The sequence below is a fragment of the Varroa jacobsoni genome, unplaced genomic scaffold (assembly GCF_002532875.2).
Source record: "Varroa jacobsoni isolate VJ856 unplaced genomic scaffold, vjacob_1.0 scaffold_967, whole genome shotgun sequence".
Taxonomy (NCBI): Eukaryota; Metazoa; Arthropoda; class Arachnida; order Mesostigmata; family Varroidae; genus Varroa; species Varroa jacobsoni.
In genome coordinates, this window is record NW_019213869.1 from 41336 (window position 1) to 63872 (window position 22537).

At 41.3% G+C, this 22537-nt stretch overlaps 1 protein-coding gene across 5 annotated transcripts in view; it reads left to right on the forward strand.

Annotated features, from left to right (window-relative positions):
* Window positions 1-22537, forward strand: part of LOC111265388 (uncharacterized) — a 66689-nt gene that overhangs the window by 34961 nt on the left and 9191 nt on the right. For 3 of the 5 annotated variants that reach the window (XM_022842005.2, XM_022842001.2, XM_086970482.1), the window contains 6 exons: window positions 2886-2969; window positions 17968-18105; window positions 18707-18845; window positions 20700-20815; window positions 21255-21345; window positions 21964-22223. In XM_022842005.2, coding sequence (XP_022697740.1) covers window positions 18046-18105; window positions 18707-18845; window positions 20700-20815; window positions 21255-21345; window positions 21964-22223 — 666 coding nt within the window. In that variant the 5' untranslated portion in view covers window positions 2886-2969; window positions 17968-18045. Of the gene's footprint in view, window positions 1-2885; window positions 2970-17967; window positions 18106-18706; window positions 18846-20699; window positions 20816-21254; window positions 21346-21963; window positions 22224-22537 lie in introns of those variants that run through there. The other 2 variants (XM_022842003.2, XM_022842006.2) reach the window with 1 other exon arrangement.

The following is a 22537-nucleotide window of genomic DNA, read 5'->3' on the forward strand; positions in this document are numbered from 1 at the left end:
TCATCTCTATGGCTAGCGCCCGATTGAGCCCCCACATAAATAAACAGGTTTCCAGATAACTCTACTAGTAGGTTGAAGTACAGTTCATTATTATTATTATTATTATTACCATTACTGTTTCCGTTCGGTACTCTAGCGCCGCGTGCATCCGTTTGGCTTTCTCCATTATATATATTAGCATCACGTCACGACACGATGAAGTAGTAGGTCATGTGTCTGCTCCATTCAAAACCGTAATACCACCTGTAACTGCTCTTACTATATTCCAATTAATGCCCTCTGTGTGTATGTACCCAGATCATTTGGAGCGGGCAAGGCGTTCGTCGATGGGGCATGGACCACACACAAAATGCCCCCTACAATATTTATCCACTTCTGCCAGCGCAGCCACCACTAGCAAGTGCGGTTGTACCTAGCGGAAAGTGGAGAATTGTTCATTGTCAAGCCTCAACCCATTGGTAAGGGGCAATCGTCGTTGCGGCCGCACAGGCTTAAGGTTGGCCCGGCTACAGTGGTGTTGAGTACCTCTCTTTCTTGTTTCGGCAGTGGCGTTTGTCTGTCAAGCGTCTTTGTGCGAAAAGGCAATACGACTGTTACTACCCTTTGGATGTAAACACTTTTTCGTTCAGCATTGTCCTACGCCTTTGCCCGTCCCCCCTTTTTGCTCCGCACACTACCTGCATCCATAATACAAAAGCTTCTTCTTCATGAGCTATATTCGTTTCCCCGGTAGAGAAATGAACATGACTCACGGAGTGTTGCGACCGTGAGTAGAGCAGCCGCAGCAGTGACGGCAACATCCCTACCCGCGGCAGAAACGAGACGTCCGCCAGTAGGAAACCCGTTACTGTGAATTACGATCATGAGCGGACAACAATAGGGCAAAGCAGTAATAATAATGCCTATTCTCCGGCGTATTCAACAGGATCATTATCATCATTAACGCCAATGACATCAGCTTCAATCAAGCCGGCGCCAGCATTCTCGACAGGATTATACTGTCCAGGTAAAATAGCGCAAGGCCGTCCATCGTTTTACAAACCAATGCAGAGAACCTTAGAGGTGGTCGTCCCACCTGAACAAACCTGCACAGTCTGCATAACGAGTATTCACAGCTGCTGCTGTAGTGTGTAGTTCCCTTCGTGGAGAGCTCAGTGAGCACAGCGCTGCTGTAGCCCAAACCGTTTGGATTGATAATAATTCTTCACTAACACTTCTTTAACACTTGCTTCTCTTTAGAATCCAGCTAGCTATATATATATACATTACGATGTCAGGTATAAGCATATACACTGTGTATATTTGATGAATGGCTGTAAACAAGTTTTGTCTAGTTCCATTCAGGAAGATACTCCTGTTTTGCGTTCTGTTCCCTTTTTGTGATGACGTTTGCATCTGCATGACATCCTCATTGTCACCTCTTAGCCACAGATGACACCGCTACACGAAATTCCGGGGCGCTACTTTTTAAATTTTATCGCAGTTCTCTAGTGTCTTGATGTCAGAGATCGTTCTCTACCGTCACATCCGTATTTGGCGACACACAAAAAGCACACGGATTCACAGATGATGAATATCGTTTAATTACGATTCTTCTCAACACCAGCCAGATTAAGACAATTAGAGACCAGACACGCTGCTGCGGTCGTTGCCGCTGGAAGAAAGGACAATTTTTGCAATGGAGATAGTGGTACTAAAATTATCTGGATAAATTTACTGAATGCCGCTTTCGCTGCCGATGAAGTACAGTAGATGGTATAGCTATCGTTGATGCTATCGCGCCTTCAAATTCGTCGACAAAAATTGGAGAAAGCAAAGGGCCATCTGAGAGACGTGTGCCTATTCACAAGAAGATGATCATCAACGTTAACATTTCTGGGATCTTATTATCAATGGGCAAATTTGTCATTCTGTCTCTCGGGGGTCGGCTTTTTACTAGCAGATAACAGATCTGAAACTTGTCACACTACCGCCATTGTTTTCATGGCCATGTAACAAACCAGACGCGTTTGCTAATGACTCGTCTGACCGATCGGCGACACAAGGCGCCGTGCGGCGAGCTGCTTTGCGACACCCAAAAAATATCTTGCGTCATGTACGATTGAGCTTCTCAGGAACTGTCACGTGTAGATGGCTATCCATCTTGCACTAACAGTTGGCAGCTGCTGGCCAACAGCTACGCATGGCTAAGAAAAAAAAAAAGGACGTACCAACGAAAACTAAAAAAGGCGGTGAAAATCTCACTACCTAATTCCCGAATTCCAGTGGCAAAAATTTGCCGAAGGTAATAAAATCCTCTAAGTAGTTGAGCTGAAACATTACGGGTTCTTGAGGAGTCTCTGCTGTACCCGCTATCGTTGCAGCTGGACTGCAATAACTAAATGAAAAAGGACGCCAAAATGAACGTCTCAAGTGAAAAGACCAAAGACGACAGTCAGAGACATAAATGAAACATCTTATGTGCCAATTTATTCGCAGGGAACTTGCTTTTGTCTAGTTACGTTGACCATGCTAGATTGGGCCGGCGTACAAATTACACGGGGTGGACTATAGACTTTTGGTGTTTTTCTGAGCGCGCGATAGCAGATTTTTTTTTGCAGAACATTCACCTGTTATTGCAGCTGCAGACGTAGTAGTAGTAGTAGTAGTAGTAGTAATCGTAGCAGTAACTGAACGATGCTTGCTCCATGAAAGTTATCTCCCTTGCGCAGAGTGTTCGCAAAACCTCCAAAGTTATTAGGCGAATAAAAAAGTTCATTGTCAAGAAACTTGAATGAAGTTGTCTAAATGGTGAGTTGGGCAGGTTAACCAGTAGATAAATATATTTGATAATATATATGTATGACACTGATAATGTTCCCGGCTACGTACTTTGCGTTTTGCAGGTCATTGAAAGCTGAATGATTTGATTTCTAACTGTGGGGTCATTCTGCTGGATCCGCGGTAACAACCATTCTTTCAGCTAGACGGTAAGCGTCCAGTATTGCGTTCGATCACTATAGCCCTGTGCCGTCGAACTTTTTCGATCTTAGGGATTCCATTATGTGTTGTAGCAGACCAGAAGTTAAAAATGGCCGCGGTTTGTTAGCTGGTCGGCTAAAAACAACAGTAACAAATAAGCTTAAAGCTTTGGGACTGGGGTCAAGCTTTAGACCACCTCCGCTATGTAGGTTTAAGACATTTTTAAATTGTAGGGGTCCTCTTTCAGATAATGTAGGTCCAGAAAGTCCATTTATGACGAAACATAATAGAGACGTGTGTCTGAACAGTAAAGGGTTTGAAGAAGGAAGAAACAAATACATAGAACTGAAGTAGGTAGCACTTCTTGATGTGCAAAACAATTGTAGAAATAGTCAGTTCGCCCTTTTTTTTTTTTTTTCTAATTTATAACTGAGAAACGACTATGGAGGGCTATATAAGAAGCCGGAACAAGGTGGCAGAGCCGCTACAACTTCCCTGTAAAATTGCACGCAGGAAACAGTTGGGAACTACCGCCCAGGCAACGGTTTCTTGCACAGAACTTCCTTACCAGCCATCCTCTAAGAAAACTAATCCTAACAAAAATTTACTCGTAGTTTCTCGTACGAACGCTTTGTTATGGACGCTTCTGACACGTCAAACGTTCAGGAAACCGAAACAAGAGCTGTCAGGCAGGCACAACGTTAGCATTAAGCCTAGCACAAGTGAGGAACCCTTTATTAAAATTCATGCAGGTACGTAAATGGGGTAGCTGATTGGCCGAGCGGACAATACGTTTTTCACCTTCAGCCATAACTTAATTCATTTTCAGATTGGAAATGGTCTGTCTGAACTGTCAAATATTTACCTAGCTGGTACAAGGTAAAGTGGAACTTAGCGTTCTACTGGTGTACACCGGTACTGCTTTGACATGGAAAAAAAAATGAGCTAGAAATACATACGGTCAAGCTCGGACCAGTTTTATGGCAGAATTTTTATTTCTACGCCGATTTGCTCTATTTGCCGATGTGAGCTAATAACGAGAAGACCAAAGGTCAGCCAGCCAGTCTTCTTCCGGTGAACACTATTGCGCCGGGTACTATTAGCTTATGAACCAAGGTGGTCGGATGGGAGACGGACCGCGTTCTGATGACCTTCTACACAGAAATGAGGAAGCTCACTCATTAGCATGTTCATCTGAGTTTTTATACGAACGCTGCAAACAGTCAGATTCAGAGCATTGACTCTACTCCACTTCAATCGATGGCTGGCTGGCTGGCTGGCTGGCTGGCTGTTGCTGTTTCAATCCCCATTACCGTGTCAGCTTCTTCACGTTTGACTGTTTCCTTTCTGCTTGGTCGGATGGTTACTGTTACTCCTAATGAAAACAGGTGCCGATTTCCTCACGAGAAATGCTGTAGAAAATCCACACGGATATCCATCTGTGTTTGGTGATGTGGGGGCGTATATGCGCATATGGAAAATTGCCCCTAAAAATTAGCAAGTTACGATGCTACTTTTGCATGTAAAGAGAAGCTGCATATTTCCATCGTCTTCAGCGAAAGAGCGCGTATCGTTCATCGGATAATAAAGTTAATTTATTATCTGTCCTGGCTATATGACTTGCAATTTCCGAAGAAGGTAACAATAACTGAAAGAGAAAGGGTTCTTACTAAGAAAGGTTATATTTCGAAATAAAGAGTTTTTAGTATTTACTGAATGCACGTTTGATTTATCTGAACTCTTATAGCCTGTTAGTTCGTTTAGTGTTTTTTAAGATATTCGATCTTTACCATATCTTGAATAGCGGATGATTTTGGGGGGGAAACGGCTAAGATGTTTATATATTATACTAACTTTTTTGGTTCAATGTCGTTCATTTGGAATTATGTATTGTTAAGCTTGCGAGTGTCCCCAATTTGTTTTTTCCCATAAATTGTTAAACGTTTCAATGTATTATGTTATGAAACATGTTTTATTGTTGTTCCGGACCAGTCTAACAGCTACGTTTTGATAATTAGTAGAATTACCATTGAGAAAGTTCGTATAAGAAGAAGTTTTTACGTTTTTAACACCATCTGATATCACATTTACATTATAATTACGCTTCGGACAAGTCATTAGCGCGATTTATTGAAACGCCCGCATGTTCGCTTTTGGGTCATTTACCTAGAGTGGATACGACGGCGTCCGTGAAAAGCCTTCGATACAATCTACGTTTCGGGTCCGTGCAAGCGACAATATATATTATACCGAACATTTAATATGTGGAATGCTATTTAATATTAGAAAATATATAATCAGTCTATCGTAACTGGGAAACGATAATAGTGAGGCCCAGTCTACTGACCAATTAACTCTATAGGAATGTCCGCCGCTCTCTAATACTATAGGTGTACCGTATGCGACGGGGCAGGCCATAGCACGCAAGAATGGGGTACTCTGTAGCTTGGTACGTGCCGTAGCTTGCTGGATTGACTTCAATGGATTTTTGAAAGCACCAATGTCTAACTAGCTCACACCAAGAACGGTAGCTGCCTTATTAGCGACACTCGCGCGAACGAATCAGCGAAAACATCGTAGTTACGGTACCAACGGCGCCAGGTTTGGCACCAACGATATCAACAATCACAGGAAACCATATTCAATTTTAGACTAATCAACTTGATCAATAGCGCCTAAAATGCAATTACCTCGTGACCTAGTAAAAAAAAACACTAGTGAAGTTACTGCTACCGCTATATCCGCTGCCCGAAATACAAAAGCGAACTGTTACAGCCGACATAGTGACATCTACCCTTTATGACGGGCGCTTTCTTATTCAAATCGCTGATTCCGTTTGTCTGTCCAGCACACGCCCGCTACCGCCGCTGTTGTTGTAGTTGTCATTAACGATCATCAGCACTACCTGTGTAAGTGCCATCTAGATAAATACAATCCCTATTACACAACTTCCACACCGACAAATGCGAATCAACGACACAATGGCCTATTCTGACAATGACGTTTGGTAATCTGCACACCTTTACGTTATCTTCGTACGTAGTTTATTCGCTCACCCGAAAGACGTCCGTAAGTGTGCCCGTGTGTGTACGCGAATAAGTGAAATCAACAAATTCACTTTCAGCCTCTATGAATATGGTTTACTATATATAGTGCAGCCATCTTTTTTTGTCGTCGTCGTCGTCGTCGCCGCCGCCGCCGCCGCCGCCGCCGCCGCCGTCGTAATCATTCATCGATACGAGAACGAGCAGTTAAAACGGCTCGTGCGTAGACGACAACAAGCAGTGCAGAATAGCTCGACGCCAGCTGTCGTTTGTTTTTCTGGATTTTCGGTTACGCATCAGAAGAGTCTGTACATACACCAGAATAGAGGCATGTCATGGTAGATGTACAGCAACAAGAACGCTAGACGCAATAGTCGAAGTCGCGGGATAATGGCGGATAAAAAAAGTTTAGAATCATCAAAACGGCGTCTACAGAGTTTGTCTTCAGTATAGGTTTGCATGGTCCTTTGAAAACAACTTGCGGAAAAAGCGACGTAGAGCATGGCAACGTGATTTAATGCGCTTATATATATATATACGTGTCAGGTAGAACACGATGGAGTTTACCCATTGTTACAGTTTAGATTCAGGCCAATTTCGCACAGGCCGAATTTTGGGCTTAGCACTAACAATGCAACCTGGTTCCGTCGAGATGAGTGTCCACTAATTTTCTTTCTCTATAGCTCTCTTATGCTTCACGGAATCAACGGGCCGAGGCCACGTCAATCCGAATCCCGATCACACGACGTATTAGTAGAATCTTCTATTTATTTGGAAATTTATATATTCAACCTAAAAACGCCTGTGTGTACTTATATTGACATCCGGCAAGCTTGTTCTAAGGATCACTATGCACTGAATTGATAATAAATTATTTTCATTTTAGGTAAACATTCTAGATGTATTAAAACTAAATTAAGACAAACCGATATGCATCCAGTGTTATTGTCTAAAAAAATAACTAATAAACTACTTATTTTTGGCACGATAACAGTTGTTCCCTTGTAAGAGACACATTGGCTTGTATGGTACTCTCCTTACGATTGAGACCGTTTAGAGGTTAAGAATGGATTATGTAATATAATTGGTCGTCGTTGTTTCTAATTATTCTAGTTAATTGCCAGTAACGCTAGGATAGCCCTATCAGAGCTTTAAGTCCCTGTCAGCTCTCGTCTGCTGTTCGCCATTTGCAAACAACTTCAGCTTTGCTTATAGCTGAATTTTAAATCGATATTTTGTAAGGATCTACTTATAATTTTGGTTAGATGAATTGTGAGCCTTTATTCCAAACTATTATACCCAAAACTGGGCTTGCTTGTCTTTTTCTGGTTATTATCAACCCATAACCAGCACAGCAATACGGCCTGCAATAGTGTTGAAGACAAACACTTGAGCCGGACGCGCCTCACCCGCTACAACCTAGATGGGTTGGGTTTTTTTTTTTTTTTTTAACTTTTTTTCACTTAAGCCTTTATACTGCATTCGATATTTTCTCTAAATAGCGTTTAGGTCTCTCCCGAAATTTCGGCTCAGACCAGAAGATACTATGGTCATATTTGAGTCGTGACTATTTTCTTCGATATAATTGCATAGCTACAGTTCAGGGCCAAAGTTTTTGTTGAGGCAAAGCGGCCATTATTTAAACAAACACACACAATAGCTGCCTATGACGAGCGAAAAGTGCACTAAACATGTTGCATCCTACATAAATGGAAAGTCAAGGAAATCTTCACATTCTGGTTGTGCGCGCTATACTAAAAGGAAAGTTCTGCGTATTATTCGAGTCATGCTTTTGGGGGGTAAATCAACGTGTGCTTTACTTAATTACCCCCAACAATAATAGATGAAACTGAACCCATCAGCACCTACTTAGCTCTACTTTAGCACACAGGGTGCTAAGTATATATAACTAAGTATAATCGTTGGTCGTCCCCTCTAAGGTCGTGGAAAAGCTTCCGTTTGTTTTCAGCTATCACATGTTTATGTTTAACGGAATTGCAGACGATTAAACAATAGCCTAAATTTTCTGCCTATCGTATCTGTATGGTTTCGATATTCGACTTTCACATTACACTGTTGAACCTCCGTTTGACCTTAATATGCCGCAAAAAACCATTAAGGCTACCTAATGGTTACTTTTACGAAACTTGTTTGCTCTAGGCCAAGTTTAACTAAGATAATTTGCGCATATGCGGAGTTGCGGTGTCGTTGTATTATCATGCACGGCGCTTTTTGAGGGTATTGTAAATACGGTGATAGCTTTGAATCAAAGCTCCGAGCTCCAACTAACGCTTAGTAATGTAGGAAATAAATATTTAACTGTGATATCCATATACCAGATGCTACGAAAAACAAGTAAGCTTCTGATAAAACAGGTGGTACTAAAAACGTCTAGGTCTTACAGATTAGTCGATACCATATTTAGATCATCTTCTTTTTGAAATATTATATTGTGTTGCGTTTTAATGGCTACGCTCGTGATAATTACGTTGATGAAAGCTCATTTATTAGCCCATTTGCCTGGGGCAAATCGGCTAATAAATGCAGCTGTCGCCATTGCTGCTATTAATACAAATTTTACTGGCACAATTAAAAATTTACTAAGAGCGCAGAGGATTTAGTATGTCCATACTTTTTTTTGCGGTTATCCGTTGGCTATCTGGAGCGTCATTAGTCATTGTGTTGAAACCAATTCAAGCTGGTATAGATTATTTAATGATCTTCAAACAACATTTTTTTTATGGGGCATTTTTGATAAAAATCTGCGCTACTTTTCGAAATCATCAGCTGGAGAGAAGCGGCCAAATCTGCCATGCTTACCATAGTATGTTTACATCGTATGCAGTTGAAATGGTTTGGCCTTTGGGAGAATGGTGAACCATCGATACTAATAGCAGATTGTGTATTAACGAGTTGAGGTGTTCTCGGCAACTGGAAATGGCTAATTTCGAAAAACGTTTGCAAAACGAATCGATTAACTTTGAACAGTCTATGCATTGACATTACTATGATTAATTTAATCATGATTTTTTTCGAAATTGCCGTCAAGTTTAGGAAGTTCACGATTAGGCCTGACCTAGTGATAATATTTGTTGTGGGCAGGGAACAGAACATAAGCCGCCGAATTACCCTATAACAACCTTGTTACATCGATATGCTGTCCTCCAGTGGCAGCAATGGACGCCTTAGCTGCTTACTGCATTTCCATATTAATGACTCACTGATAATAAAGGTAGCAAGCTGCGTCTACTAATTATTCTATAGCTCAGAAATTCATATAAGCGAATCTTCACCACAACAAGAAGATGATAAATGAAAACGCATCTTTATAAGATTAACCTTTATCGGTGTATAACATTGTTTTTTTTCTTGTTTCTGAAACTTACGTAGAACAAACGAGCATCGCGTTCCGCTTTGGCTTGTCATGGGTTTAATGGGTTTAATGGGCATCTCATTAAAGACATAGCATCTAATGGTGACACTGTTCGCTGTAAAAATTCAGATCTGATTCTTAATAAATATTTCTGGTCGCCCATTATCAGCTTTGTTCGGATCATGTTGAGCAGCTTTGGCGGTTAAGCATTACCATCGGATCCATCTACGAGACGGTTTCTGTGGTCCTTTTCATGCCGCGGTCCTGGTCGCGTGGAACAGAGTCTATTTGGCTTGTGCCGACTGCATGGTGCAAATTGTTCAGGCGTTTAATCCATATTTAACCCATCTTTAATGGCCAGTTTGACGGCTAGCGATGCTAGCGGCTGATCATTAAGGATGATTGTTTTGTTTGGCGGTGTTACGCTATTGACTCACGATGTTATTGGATGACGTTTCTCTTCTTTTTTTAGAAATTCTGGCTGTGAACATCTATTTTAAGAGGGTCAACTAAGGCACGTTTTACCTGCGGCGAAAGGCGTGTAACAAGTGTTTCACGGTAGCGAGAGGCTGAGGTATGATCGGATATGTGTTCATGTTGTCCAACTATTTTTACGCGAAACGTTTGGAAAATACTAGTTATACATTGTTATATTTCGTTCCTCTTTCAACCGAAATATTTCGTTGTACGACAGAGTTGAAAATCTAAACACAGTTGCTACTGCATTTGTAGAGTACTCGAAAAATTAGATTTAAACATTTTTCATTTATTCCCTATACTTGTTGACAGAAGGCCGTGTTTTTACACGGTTCGCGTATTTTGGCAAACAGGTTTACATAGATTTCAAAATGAACCAACAAATGATGATAATTGCACAAAAAAAATTAAGTACCGCATCTACCTAATGAGTATGTGGCTATTCCGCTGCATTTTCTAATCAACGCATCGCTGCATATACTGGTTAATACGTTACGGAGTAGTTCTCCTAGTGTTGATTGTATATATATCTGCGACACAACAACCAAGGTCCAGTTGTCCAAATGCTTGCCTATCGACCCGCCGTCTTGCTGTGACCAAAATTAGATTGTCCTTAATATACGATCGGAATACCCATCATTGCAAACACTGAATCGAAAGATAGAACAGTCTAGAGAAAAATAAAACCCAAGTTACGTACAGGTTCACGATCGCCTTTACCGCAGTGAACGCAAGTTGTTTACACGACAAACAGCGAAAATACTAAACAAGCCTTGTTTTTATTCGTAATAACAGGTCAGTAAAACAAGAGCAACGAGTCCTGGTAGCATCGCGACAGCCCGCCGTATAGTGCTAGTATGTAGACATCATCGGATGCAGCAGCAGCAGCAGCAACGGGCTAAGAGATAATATACATTGTTAATTGTAGCAATTATACAGACGCAACGGACAGACCAGAGTAAAAACACCACAAATATTGTACGTTAATGAGCAACTAATTACTACCTGTGATGTTTGTAAGATACTATTAATGCGGCTCTGCATTGATAGTCTCTTACAAACAAATTTAGCCCTCCATTCTATATGATGCTGCTAGCGTTACCCTCTTGCGAGCGTCTACGAAGATCAGAGAGATTGTCGGAACAAGATTTCAGTCAGTTCGCCATAGCGTATCACAACAAAAACAGCAAGCTTCAAGTAAAGCGGACCGGACGTCGTCCACTCCAGTACGACCCATCGTTACCACAATAGATGATAACGAGTTGGCTGTCATTTTTGATATCGTATTATTGAGCCCTTGCCGACCCTGTTTATTCTGAAGCGACGATAACTGCAACTTTAACATTTTCATCTCGGGTGCTATAATGAAGAGCAACTGTACCTAGAGCTAGACATCATTTGTTCATCGAGGTTTAAGCCAGCTTTGGACAAATCATGCTTGGTTACGAGTATAACCTCTGGCGACGATGACGATGATCCTGGCGGTGAGGCCAACATGTGAAGTACACGTTTAAATTGAGACAAATTATAGGGTGGCGACAGGAAATCGGCAGATGAAAGAAGTTACATGTTTGCGTAACCATCGTGCATTTTGTATACCATTGTTTGGTTACAATAAGCAATTTATTTGCACAGTCTTTTGACCTGTCCTTTTTTTTTTGTCTGTTTGTTACTACACAGTACCTATTACTATCTTTGGCTTTCTCTATGCAAAGGCAAACATTTTGGGAGTTTTGTCATTTTTCGTTTATTTCAAGTTAAAGAATGATTATCTCATAATGGACAGCACTTCACTGCGACAATATAGTTGTTATCCTTCAAACCTCAAATGACCCCTGTTACACTGTAATGCGCATTTCTCAACTCGGGGGGTTTGTTCGTGCGCGAAGTTTCCTGCCTCAAAACGCTATACAGTTTTGTTCGACTAAATTCTGGACGCTAACGATCCTACAAACAACTGTAACCGTCTATCCGGCTGAAAATAGTAAGGGTTGGAATAGAATTTATGCTTTATAAATTAGACGTCCAGGATTGTAACTCAGCCATGATAGACAATAGATTAAACGGCATAGAGAGACACTGTGAGCTGCCACAACAAATAAGATTTTTTGAACCGCATCGCGGCGTTCATGGGATAGATTTATTCGGATAGGTTTGATGCAGTAGCAGTTCAGTCAGACGAAGCATAAAATAGATATGTTCGTATCTTTATACCAGGAAACTTCTACAAGTAGTATGGGGGCGTGTTTAGGTCACTATCGGACCTTTAAAACTTATTAAAAGTTCTTCCCAGCTGTGCGAAAACAGTTCCTAGCATTTGCGAATGTAAAGTTTTTTTGCAAATCCATTGTGTTTCTCTCACATTACGTTTGCGATTATACATATACTAATTTATACGCATAGCCCTTGATAGTTGGCTGTGTTTGGTCTGTTTTCAAGATCAACGAACATACCACCCTAGTAGAGGCTCCCGGAATGGCTGAACGCAACTCAAATATTATCTATTAGAACTTCACTGACCGTACACATATTCAGAATATATAAGGTTATAATCAAAGGCGCGTCGTAGGAACTAACAGAATTATAGCGCATTCAAATCTTGTGTTAGAATTCCGAGACGCTCAAGGCTTAAAGGGTACACGACCTGAGTACTTCTCTGAGTTACCGTATAAAATGTCCTCCTACTGAATATAAAAACGTTTTAGGCGTTGTGACAGCCAATTCTAAGACCAAATTTCTCAAGACTAAAATTCTCGTCTCGGAAAATTAAAAAATAACTTACAAACAAAACAATAGACAGGCAAACTTAATAACTAATTTTATAAATTAAGCTCGTCCAATTCGGGCGTACGTATTTTTCGCCTTTCAACTTCTTCTGCTGTCGTCCTTTTTTTCTGCCAAGAGCAGTTGTGAGTGACCTTTTTGACTGATTAATAAGCGTCTCATAGTACGTCGACAGCTTTTCAGAGCTATTCAACGTCAGCGTTCAAAGTTTTCCCAAAAGCGTCCAAAGAATCGGCCCAGAAAAATGGCGCTGCGTTGTTGAAAAGCGGTATATGAACGTTACGCTCGCTAGATTACGTCCGCCGGATCGACAAGAAACGGCCACTAATTGTCGGAAACGTGGGCGATACCTAATTCCGTCTTACGATGATCTTATGCGATTGTCGCGTCGTCCCCACGGTCATCACGATCAAAACACGAGTCCTTCCATTGTCTCAACTAATCTAATTATCTGTCTTGCTATACCGGCAAACAGTGTAATGATATCGGTGATAACCAAATAATGCGGCGTGTTTGTGAACGTGAAACGCCTGCGTCATACCGAACTTCACAGATACCATCTGATGACAGGATGCGCTCTGTCAAGAGGCAGCTTTTCGCCCGCGTTTATTGCAAAAGACAGCTCAGCCCAACAATGGTTGGCAAATGACACAACGATACCCCAGTTGAGACAATCCCCGCCCCCGATCTGGGACGTCTGGCGTAGATCTCAATTGATCTATGCCGCACATCGTGCTCCTCACACTTTGTTAAGGGCAAGCATCAGCAGTAGTAGCCATGGCTTACTGTAGTAATAATTTGCTTCTCTATCCAGTCAATCCTATATTTGTTTTCGCTGCAATCTTGTGACTCGTGTGTTTGTCATTACGCCACGTACTTCCGGATGCTGCACGGATGACAACCGAAGACATCGCATTGAAATCAGTTGTCTTGTCCAGCAAAATAAGGACAATAACAGCCAACGAAGGAACGAGGCGATGGCGGCTGGATCACGCCGGTCGTCTTTCTTTTAAACTTCTTCTAATGGCTTTCTTTTAAAATGCCACCGTCACCGATGACGTAAGCAGACCATTGAAGCTTTGCCCGATTTACTAACCAGTTGTGTCTGCATAGCTGTACGTAATTAAGCGGCGTCTGGATCGTGCGCCCGCATTGTCAGACCGTTAGCTATGCCCGGTCTTTGGACCGGGCTAGGATGTAGCACGGATGAATGAGGCCAATCTACCTTATGATAAAATAAACGACAGGTCGAGCGAATAGTTGACATGTCGTTACGTTATGGCCAGAACGGCTGGCATTTGTGTGTTTGTCGTTGTGCTACCTACTTTTGCCTAGTTACAAATGAAATATGGTAAAACTTAGGTGTTGTTTCTTGACGTTTTTATACAGCTTGATGATCGAATCGCCAGAAATGCGCCGAATAGTATGTGTATACGGACGAGTAATGTTGGCTTGGATTTTTATTTAGAAACTGTTATCGAAAACTTGTTGGCCGCGCTTCTTTATGGCTATAGGTTGAGCGTACTGTCATGATGATTGCCGTGTCAGGGATCGATCTTCAAACCTCTGCTCTGGAATATGGCGCATAACGCAGCCTCCATCATCGAGAGGACCGAAGGCATCGACATTACAATGACAGCCTAGTTTAGTCAGCCACCACGAAAAAAGGATAGGCTGAAGGAAAGGGCCCAACGCGCTCTTGTATAGAGGCACATGGAAAGAGCTGGAACCTGCCGGCAAAAAGAGCGGCGGATCAGTACCGCTTGTTGCAAAGGAACTTCGGGGAGAAATCAAACTGCTACTGAATAAGGTCAGCATCGAAGTAAAAAGTCTGTTTGATATTTTTTGGAGTTCGTTTTTAGTGGAAAAGTTCGCATAGAAAAGATTACAAATAATATAGTTTAACGAAGATCACGCTAGGGGCACGGGAAGCCCCAAATAGTAAAGCACGGCTTCTGACAGCAGTAGGTAAATCTGTTGTCATGTACGTGGAACCCGGCCGTCATCCAACTCGACCACATCTGGACAAAGTTCCTGAAGGCGCCAAGGCTGCCAGCGCTCAGGGTAACAAGGGCACAGAACGGTATAAGCAAACTCGACGACCCCTATCGTCCAAATGATCCCATGAGCAAGCATAATAGAAGAAAAAATAAGCGTGAAACGAATCCCAAAAAGAGCAGACAGTCCATGACATGACGACACAGGTGTGCTAAAAGGAATAAACCAATATGGCAGCAGATCTTCCAGAAGCTTGGATTCACCACGCCATCAAAGATTGAAAAAAAATATATGAATGCGAAACATGGTGATACGACGAACTATTCAACCCAAATCCTAACGAGCTACAGATGCTTCCAAAAGATATCGAAAAAGCCGTCGACCCTGCCTGCATGCACTGCGAGAAAAAAGAAAAGGACCAGGTCATCTACACTGACCTATGCGGCCCGCTTCTCCGCGTCAAGCGTATCGGGCCCGATGTGTCGATTATCCTACCAAAATCATTGCTAGACATGATCATTAGGTGACGGGAACAAAATAGTAGGTGGAAAGAAACTGACGCATAAGAGCAAGGACACCAAATATCTGATGATGTTATACTTCCAGAAAATTGGGGTGGATGTCAAATTAAACATGAAAGGTTAAGATGTGTCTCTCATCTTACCTTCCTTTTATCCTTCATATACATAACATTGCCCACCCCTATAAGTTACCGTGCAAAAAGCTTCACTTTAAGAGTTATACTGATTTATACAGAAACAAGTCGATTAAGCCAAACTGGGCGTAATCTTATTATGATATGTTCATGTACATAGTAATTATCTAAGGGCAATACAAAATTACGAATATAAATGATCAACTAATTTCTATGTTTAATGCCGTCCATCTCGCACTAACTAGCTAACAATATAGCAAGGCCGTAAACTGTAAAAGAAAGGCCGAGTAAGAGATTGCCGTTTGAGCTAATGAAGTTTTCCAGTTAATTTTCACCATTCAAGTAAGCACACAGCTTGCGCTACGTAGACACTATATGCACATAAGTTTAGTGTTGGCCACACTGAATGCACCAGCGGTTTGTCTCAGAAAGGACGCGCATTTATCTCCGGCGTGGATTGTCAAAGTCCATTGATATCATTGACGAGTCGACGTTCCAGCATGAAATGCTTGTCTTTTTTTCCGCCTTACGAGCTTAACTGGACGACATGTATGAAATTGGTCCTTCACGGAGCGTGATCAACCAGCGTTCGTTGCGTTCTCAAGTAATTGTTTTGACGCGTCCACGCAAACGCATCCCGATTAGGGTTGGTGTTTAGCACAGACAATGAGTGCTAATGTTATGTATACATGCTACATCGGGCTGGCAAGCCCGTTATTAGCACAGCGTTTGTACTACGGTACCGACATGAAGGTAAACGACAAAGGGCATAATTACGGAAACTCGCCCTGTTGTTGCTCTTATTTGTCATTAGCCTTGTTTTCGTTGTTGCTGTTAAGCCATGAACCGTTTCGGCGCTCGGGACTCCGAAAGCAAAGCAAATTTCTTTCCCCTTCAGGTGGCGTTCGGTCACAACATACATATCGCGTATGAGCTCCGCCATGATCAAATCGCTCGGTGCTATCGACGTAGGGCTCTTTTTTTTTCGAAATTATCTCGTTGGAAGAACGGGATCGCCAAAATTGCTGTTGTGGCTGCTGCTGATTTAGCAGGGGGTCGCTTATGCCTTAAAACGTATTTGCCTGAGGGGGGCATTTTTCCAACGACTTGCTTCACTCGCAGTTACAACACTGGCCTGACTGGTATCTGTTCGTGCTCAGTGGATGCTTTCCTGAGCTGTATAGCAATGTACTAATTATGAAAATTAGTAGTCATAGCGGCGGCAATATCGACAGAACCAATAAATACGTGGTCTTCCGTCGAGAGAGAAGTCGTTAGTAAACGCGTCCGTAGACGCAAGAAAGCGTTAAACTCGCCTTGCGATAACCTTTGTCGACTTGCTTTGGGACTAGATCGAACGAGTTGACAGTCAAATCGTAAACACCAATAGAAGAAATTGTTTGGCTTAAAAAATTGAGACGAGTATTACTGGTTGGGATCGGGAATAGACGTTTCGGGCAATACTTAGGTGGCAGTTCTTGCTCGGCCCATCCTAGAACGATACCACAAGTCGCTAGTAAGTAGATAAGAATGATATTCATAAAACATATCATTGTACATCTCGCTGAGTGAAGCACTCAGGCGGCGAATCTTTTGCATATTCTGTCTTTCATATCTTATTGAATATACACAACAAACCAGCAATCAGCTCTGTGGTAGAGCCAGATATTGTAGAAAAACAAAACTCAAAGTGGGGCGTTGCTTTTGGTATTCTATGCCTTTGAACGTTGCCCAAAATTGAGGTTCTCATTCTCGGAAAGGGCAAATTTTTTATATTTGTCTGCATCAAAAGCAACAGTTGTCATTCTATACACAGAAGGTATATGCGATCAGTAACTAACGAGATATGTTGACTGTCAAAAGCTTCGTTATAAATAAAATTGGACCCCTAAACGAATTAAATTCTGTTGCAGGACATTTGCCTGTGATGAAGCACAGGTCCCTCAGCCGGTTTTCGGGGTGGGCTTAGCATTAATACTGTTTCGAAGTGTTGATAAATTATCTTCGACTCATATCAAGGTCACGTCGTAATAACGTATGCATCGTTATAAGAGTAGTGATATAATAGCTTAGATGAGATCGCAAGCTTTCTTTATCGTGTTCATCGTCGGCTTTGCTCACGGGTCCCGAATATCTCGTAACGCGTCCAGCTAAACCAAGTACATCTAAGTTTTCCTTCACTCGATTTAATATTTTCTCTATTTCCATCTGTTTTTCCTACTGTAATGAATCAACGAGACCTTTTCTTTCACCGGGTTAAACCTTGAATAGGAAAAGAGGCCTCACGAAGGTACCGTATAAAACGTAAATGTCTACCCATTTTCATTTGTTTCGTACACGTATCGTTCGGGCTTGCGTAAACCAATTAACAATTGGATTTATATAGCTGTAAGAGTACGTGTAATGGCGTAGTTGAAGTGAATTGGGTTTCCAGTGTGCGATAGAGAGGATTTAAGCTAGCAATCTCTGTCAAAATCTGCTGCAAAAGACGCCGCAGAGAACAAATTGGACAAAGTCGTAAATATATAGACTTTACGTTCACAGTGTGTCAATGTTAATCTTTACCAATGAATGATGACTTCTCGACAAGTTAATTCATGGAATCCGTTTATTAATTGCTTTTCTATTTTTACATGAAATCGTGTGCCATTCCGGGATGAACCACTGCGAAGCAGGAGTCTTCAAATGAAGCTGTGATCTAATACTTCCACCACGGATACAGCCAGTAAACTAACAACTAGGCAGAAACAGACATGGAATCTGTCAAATTGCCCACAGCCTTAATACTGCTGCTGATGTGTGAAGTCGTTCACGTGAGTCTGGCTCATTTTCTAGGTTCAACAGGAAACTTGACGAGCTCGGTTCGACCTCGCGTGTTGTGTCTAGCATTATTACTTTACCGTAGATTGTAAGACGTTATCAATTAATGGTCGAATTTTAGTATTATAGCTTGTATACTAGAGTATTTCTTGTTTCATAAGGTTTGCGTTGGCGATTCGTAGTGCTAGCACATTCTCGTAACAAAAGAGTAAAAATATTCTTCACCACTAGTTTTTTTTTATGAAATGTTCGAATTGTCGCGTTTATGTATCAGTCTTCAGTTTATGTATCAGTTAACTGTATATCGATTATGCTATGTATGGCAGACTATGAGGGCTATTCTAGTCCTTCTCAGACAGGTATTTAGAATTCGGGTGACGATTTCGTAGAGCCTTTACCAGCGGTCTTACTTATAACGAAATATTTAGATCAGAACACGAAAACAATAATGAGTGTGAGACACAATTAAACAAATCTTGTAAAAAGTCTGATCTTTTATATTCATATGTGTGTTGGTCAAACTTTATGAATTAATCGAAACAAAATCCATAAAGTTACGACTAATCGTATTGAATACATGCTGTCCTTCTGTAGTTCATTCCGGTAGGTTTTGCTCAAGACGACGATCTTCGAGCGGCAGTCCGAAGTCGTTTAAACCAGAAACGATCTCAAAAGTTGGGAAGTAACGCAGGCCGAAGACTGCATCCTGCACTGCTTTCGCGGAAGGACCAATGTCGGTAGAGCACCCTACAGCGTAATCACTTCAACGCCTTAGACTACACATTTATTGTTAGCTTAGCTTTACTGATAACAGTTTGATTTTTTACATATAAGACTCTCTGGAGAACACGATTAGGTAGACACAGGTTCAGGCACTAATCATTCTTTCTATTTACAAATCATAATTAAAAAACATTGTTTGATTCGTAAAAGCCCCGGTCGGCCTTCTATCAGGCTAGCTATTATACAAAGACCATAAACGACATCAATAAGATATAGCAATTTAAGAAGACGGCTTTAATCTGTGGTTTAGGCCTTTCAAAAATTCGGATCTACCTCAGCATGCACTATTGATAATTTGTCATGTCCCTATATTTGTTCCGTGTTTGATTAACCGCTTGGTGCGCCCTCGATTATCGTGCATATCTAAATTGCGTTTACTTGACAAAAACCAATAAGTCGTGTACTGTAATTGGTCGTATCAAAAAGGCAGAGTCCTTACTCTCGTAGACAACCGTTGCTAGCTTGTGAAGGTCTCGGTCCCATTTATCGGGCCGCTCAATCTGGATGACAGTCGGCCAACGTGACAATCTTAGCGTCATATATACAGGAAATCACGAACTGATTGAAATCGATTTTCGTACCGCCAAGACGGAGCGGATCGCTTCTGAACGGCAAGAATTTCCACAAGCATTTCCTTGACACAGATATTTAATATATGAGTTTGTTCCTATGAGAAATGTAACTTATAGTAACTTGGCCTTACAAATTACGAAAGCGGCGTTGATTGTCCTGTGCAATCCTTTTCTGCTCATACTACATCTTTTCGTCACGTGTTTCTGTTTGCGATGTACGCTTCCCCGTCTAAACTTTCTTGGGACGTCTCGAGATACATGTGAAGTGCCTAGTGAAAAAGAGGGGCAACTAGGTTCAGGCTCCACCCATAGGTCCACTTCATGTCATGCTTCTTGTCCTTCTCAAGCTTATCTTACTCGCTGTATAATTTCGCTGTTCGAACTTCTACAGAAATAATCATAATGGCCAAATCTCGTATAGTAAACTTTGTCGAAAAGGTCAACACAGGTATAATTAAATAGCCTCGTCGGGCCACGTTATTTTTTACACTCGGAAATACGTTTTCTGTAGAATAGTTTTTTTCATTGAAAGCTTCGTATAAATATGCGCAAACTATTACTTGTAATGTAAAAACATGGCAACCCTCGAATGCGGGCATAAATTCAAAGAAATATAACAAACGTCATTGAAAAGAGCAATTGTAATTACAAGCACAAGAATCACATACGATCGCAATAGGGCACGCAGTAAATGGACAATGAAAAGTGGATAGGCCCATGTTAGTTCAATAGCTAACTGCCACTCAAAATGCAGCTGCGTGAGTCTAGTATTATTTCCCTTGTTTCGAGTTTCTATATTATCTAAATCCTTGCTTTATATAGTTTAAATAAATAAACCTAAAATATACTTTTGTTATTGTGTGCGATATTTTTGTTTGATGTATGTGCGCATTATTATTGTTAATTTTGCTAGTCAGTAACATTAGTATTATATATATATATATATATATATATAGGCGGCGGTACAAATATGGAGGTTGCGCGGTTATGAGGCCGAGCGCGCGTGCCGCATAGCTTCTATGGCAATGTCAAAAATTCGAAATTATAAGATTCTCTAGGCTGAAAACCAGCCGGAAAAAAATGTGTACATAAGCAGACCAAGTGTACTTAGTAATTTTCCTGTACGACCATAATGAGCAACAGCAGACAGAGGAGCAGATAATTAACCATAGTGTACAAAAGATAGAATTTTTACAAGATAACCCACAAAACATTTATATTACTTTACGCAGTGGCGATCGTGTCATCTCTAGCGCAACGGACGCAGCGGCACGAAGTCCAGCAAAAAGCAACGTTTCCAACAAAAAGTGGAATTGAGCATGATGAAGAACTCTATCTACCAGATCAGGTACTCAAAAAAAGCGATTGAATGAATCTGCGACCGCCTTAAGCCTGACGTTCCTAGATAGCTTTCACGTACTACTATTTAATAGGATTTTTTTTTGTAAAAGTCGCCTTATCAACGTTACAGGCGCTTAGTGAACCCTGCGACCAACCAGTCATAGAAATAGACATATCTACTATAAGATTTCTCGTAGTTTCTACAACCCAAAACGTGGCCCTATTTCTCCTTGCTCTATTTAGCTTACAGGCCGCGACTTTGTGTTGCCTGAATAGTAGTACAATGTCCTAGAGAATGCGTATTTGGCGAACCGAATAAAGCTCTAACACACTGTTGTTACTCTGTACGCTACTACTAATGTGTTTCTACTCCTAAAATATCGATATATTTTTATGTATTTTTCTGTACTTACCGCTTATAAATCGCATGTACGATATTTTTTCAGGACATCGGTGTGGCGCACCTGACGGACGTGCGAGTGAACTGTGGGAAGAACATAATGGACGTAACAATGACTTTCGATAGCCCTTTCTCTGGTAGGTTGGGCTTTACGCTAAGCTTTTTAAAAGCATATATAGGTGCTACCTTTGGGAAGGTGCAGCATTTCATAACCACCATGAGCCTATCCCTAAAGTTGTAGTTAGTTAGTTAGCAGTTATCAACACCTACATAATACTTGAGTTTTGTAACCATGACAATTCGATATAAGTACAGATGATATTCAGCAACCTCGGTTCGTCGAAAACACATTTTCTCAGTTTTTTTTCAAACACAGCCTCGTCGTACTGTGCACGACGAAAGTAAACAAACATACACACACTACGATAACAACGACCATAGCATGGAACCAAAAAATAATAACGCTGGTGTGTAGTGTTTGCAACATAGTAGAACGAGTTATATATATATATATATATATATATATATATATAAATTACCAATGTACTATCCGTCTCCATATCGGTTCGGTTTCTCCAAGCAGTCCTCCCTACGTTTCACACGTTCAAATGACCATATGCATTATACGTGGTACTGTTGCATCGAACTCAGGGTCCACCAAACCAGATCGTACCTTCATCGCTTTTATCATTCAAAAGTTTCCTGTATGGGACAGCATTTGGAAATGTATGCGTATATTTTTATTTTCATTACAGGTATGATCTATTCAAAAGGCCACCACTCGGATCCGCGATGCCGGTACGGGGATCCATCTTTATTAGGCAATGGGTCCGAAGGGGAAATGACAAGTAAAAACGAAACAGAGAGCGAATCGACGATTCTGCCCAATACTTCAACATTGACCCGGCGTTTCTCACTTCAGGCAGGCCGTTGTGGGTCCCAGATCATTGACGCTGGAAACGGCGAGGCTTACTTCGAGAACACTGTCGTTGTACAACACACTCCGGGTATACAGGTGAAAATAATGGAAATGTAATCGGATTTTTATCGGATACATATGACTGTTTGCTTATGTTGTCAGAGTATATAGCTGACTGCTAAGCTACTGAATCAGAAAGATCATTAGTAAACGGTACCAGCGTAACGTGCAAATCTAGTTTTCGATTAACATTATGGCACTTGCCTTAAACATCGCTTCGTATGTACGTGTGTAAAATCTACTGGAAAATCGCTAAGTGAGAACCACCGACTATAGATATGTCGCGTCTTCAACAAAATAACCATGTAATGCTAGAAAATAAACTGAATGAACTCTAATGAGCATGCTGT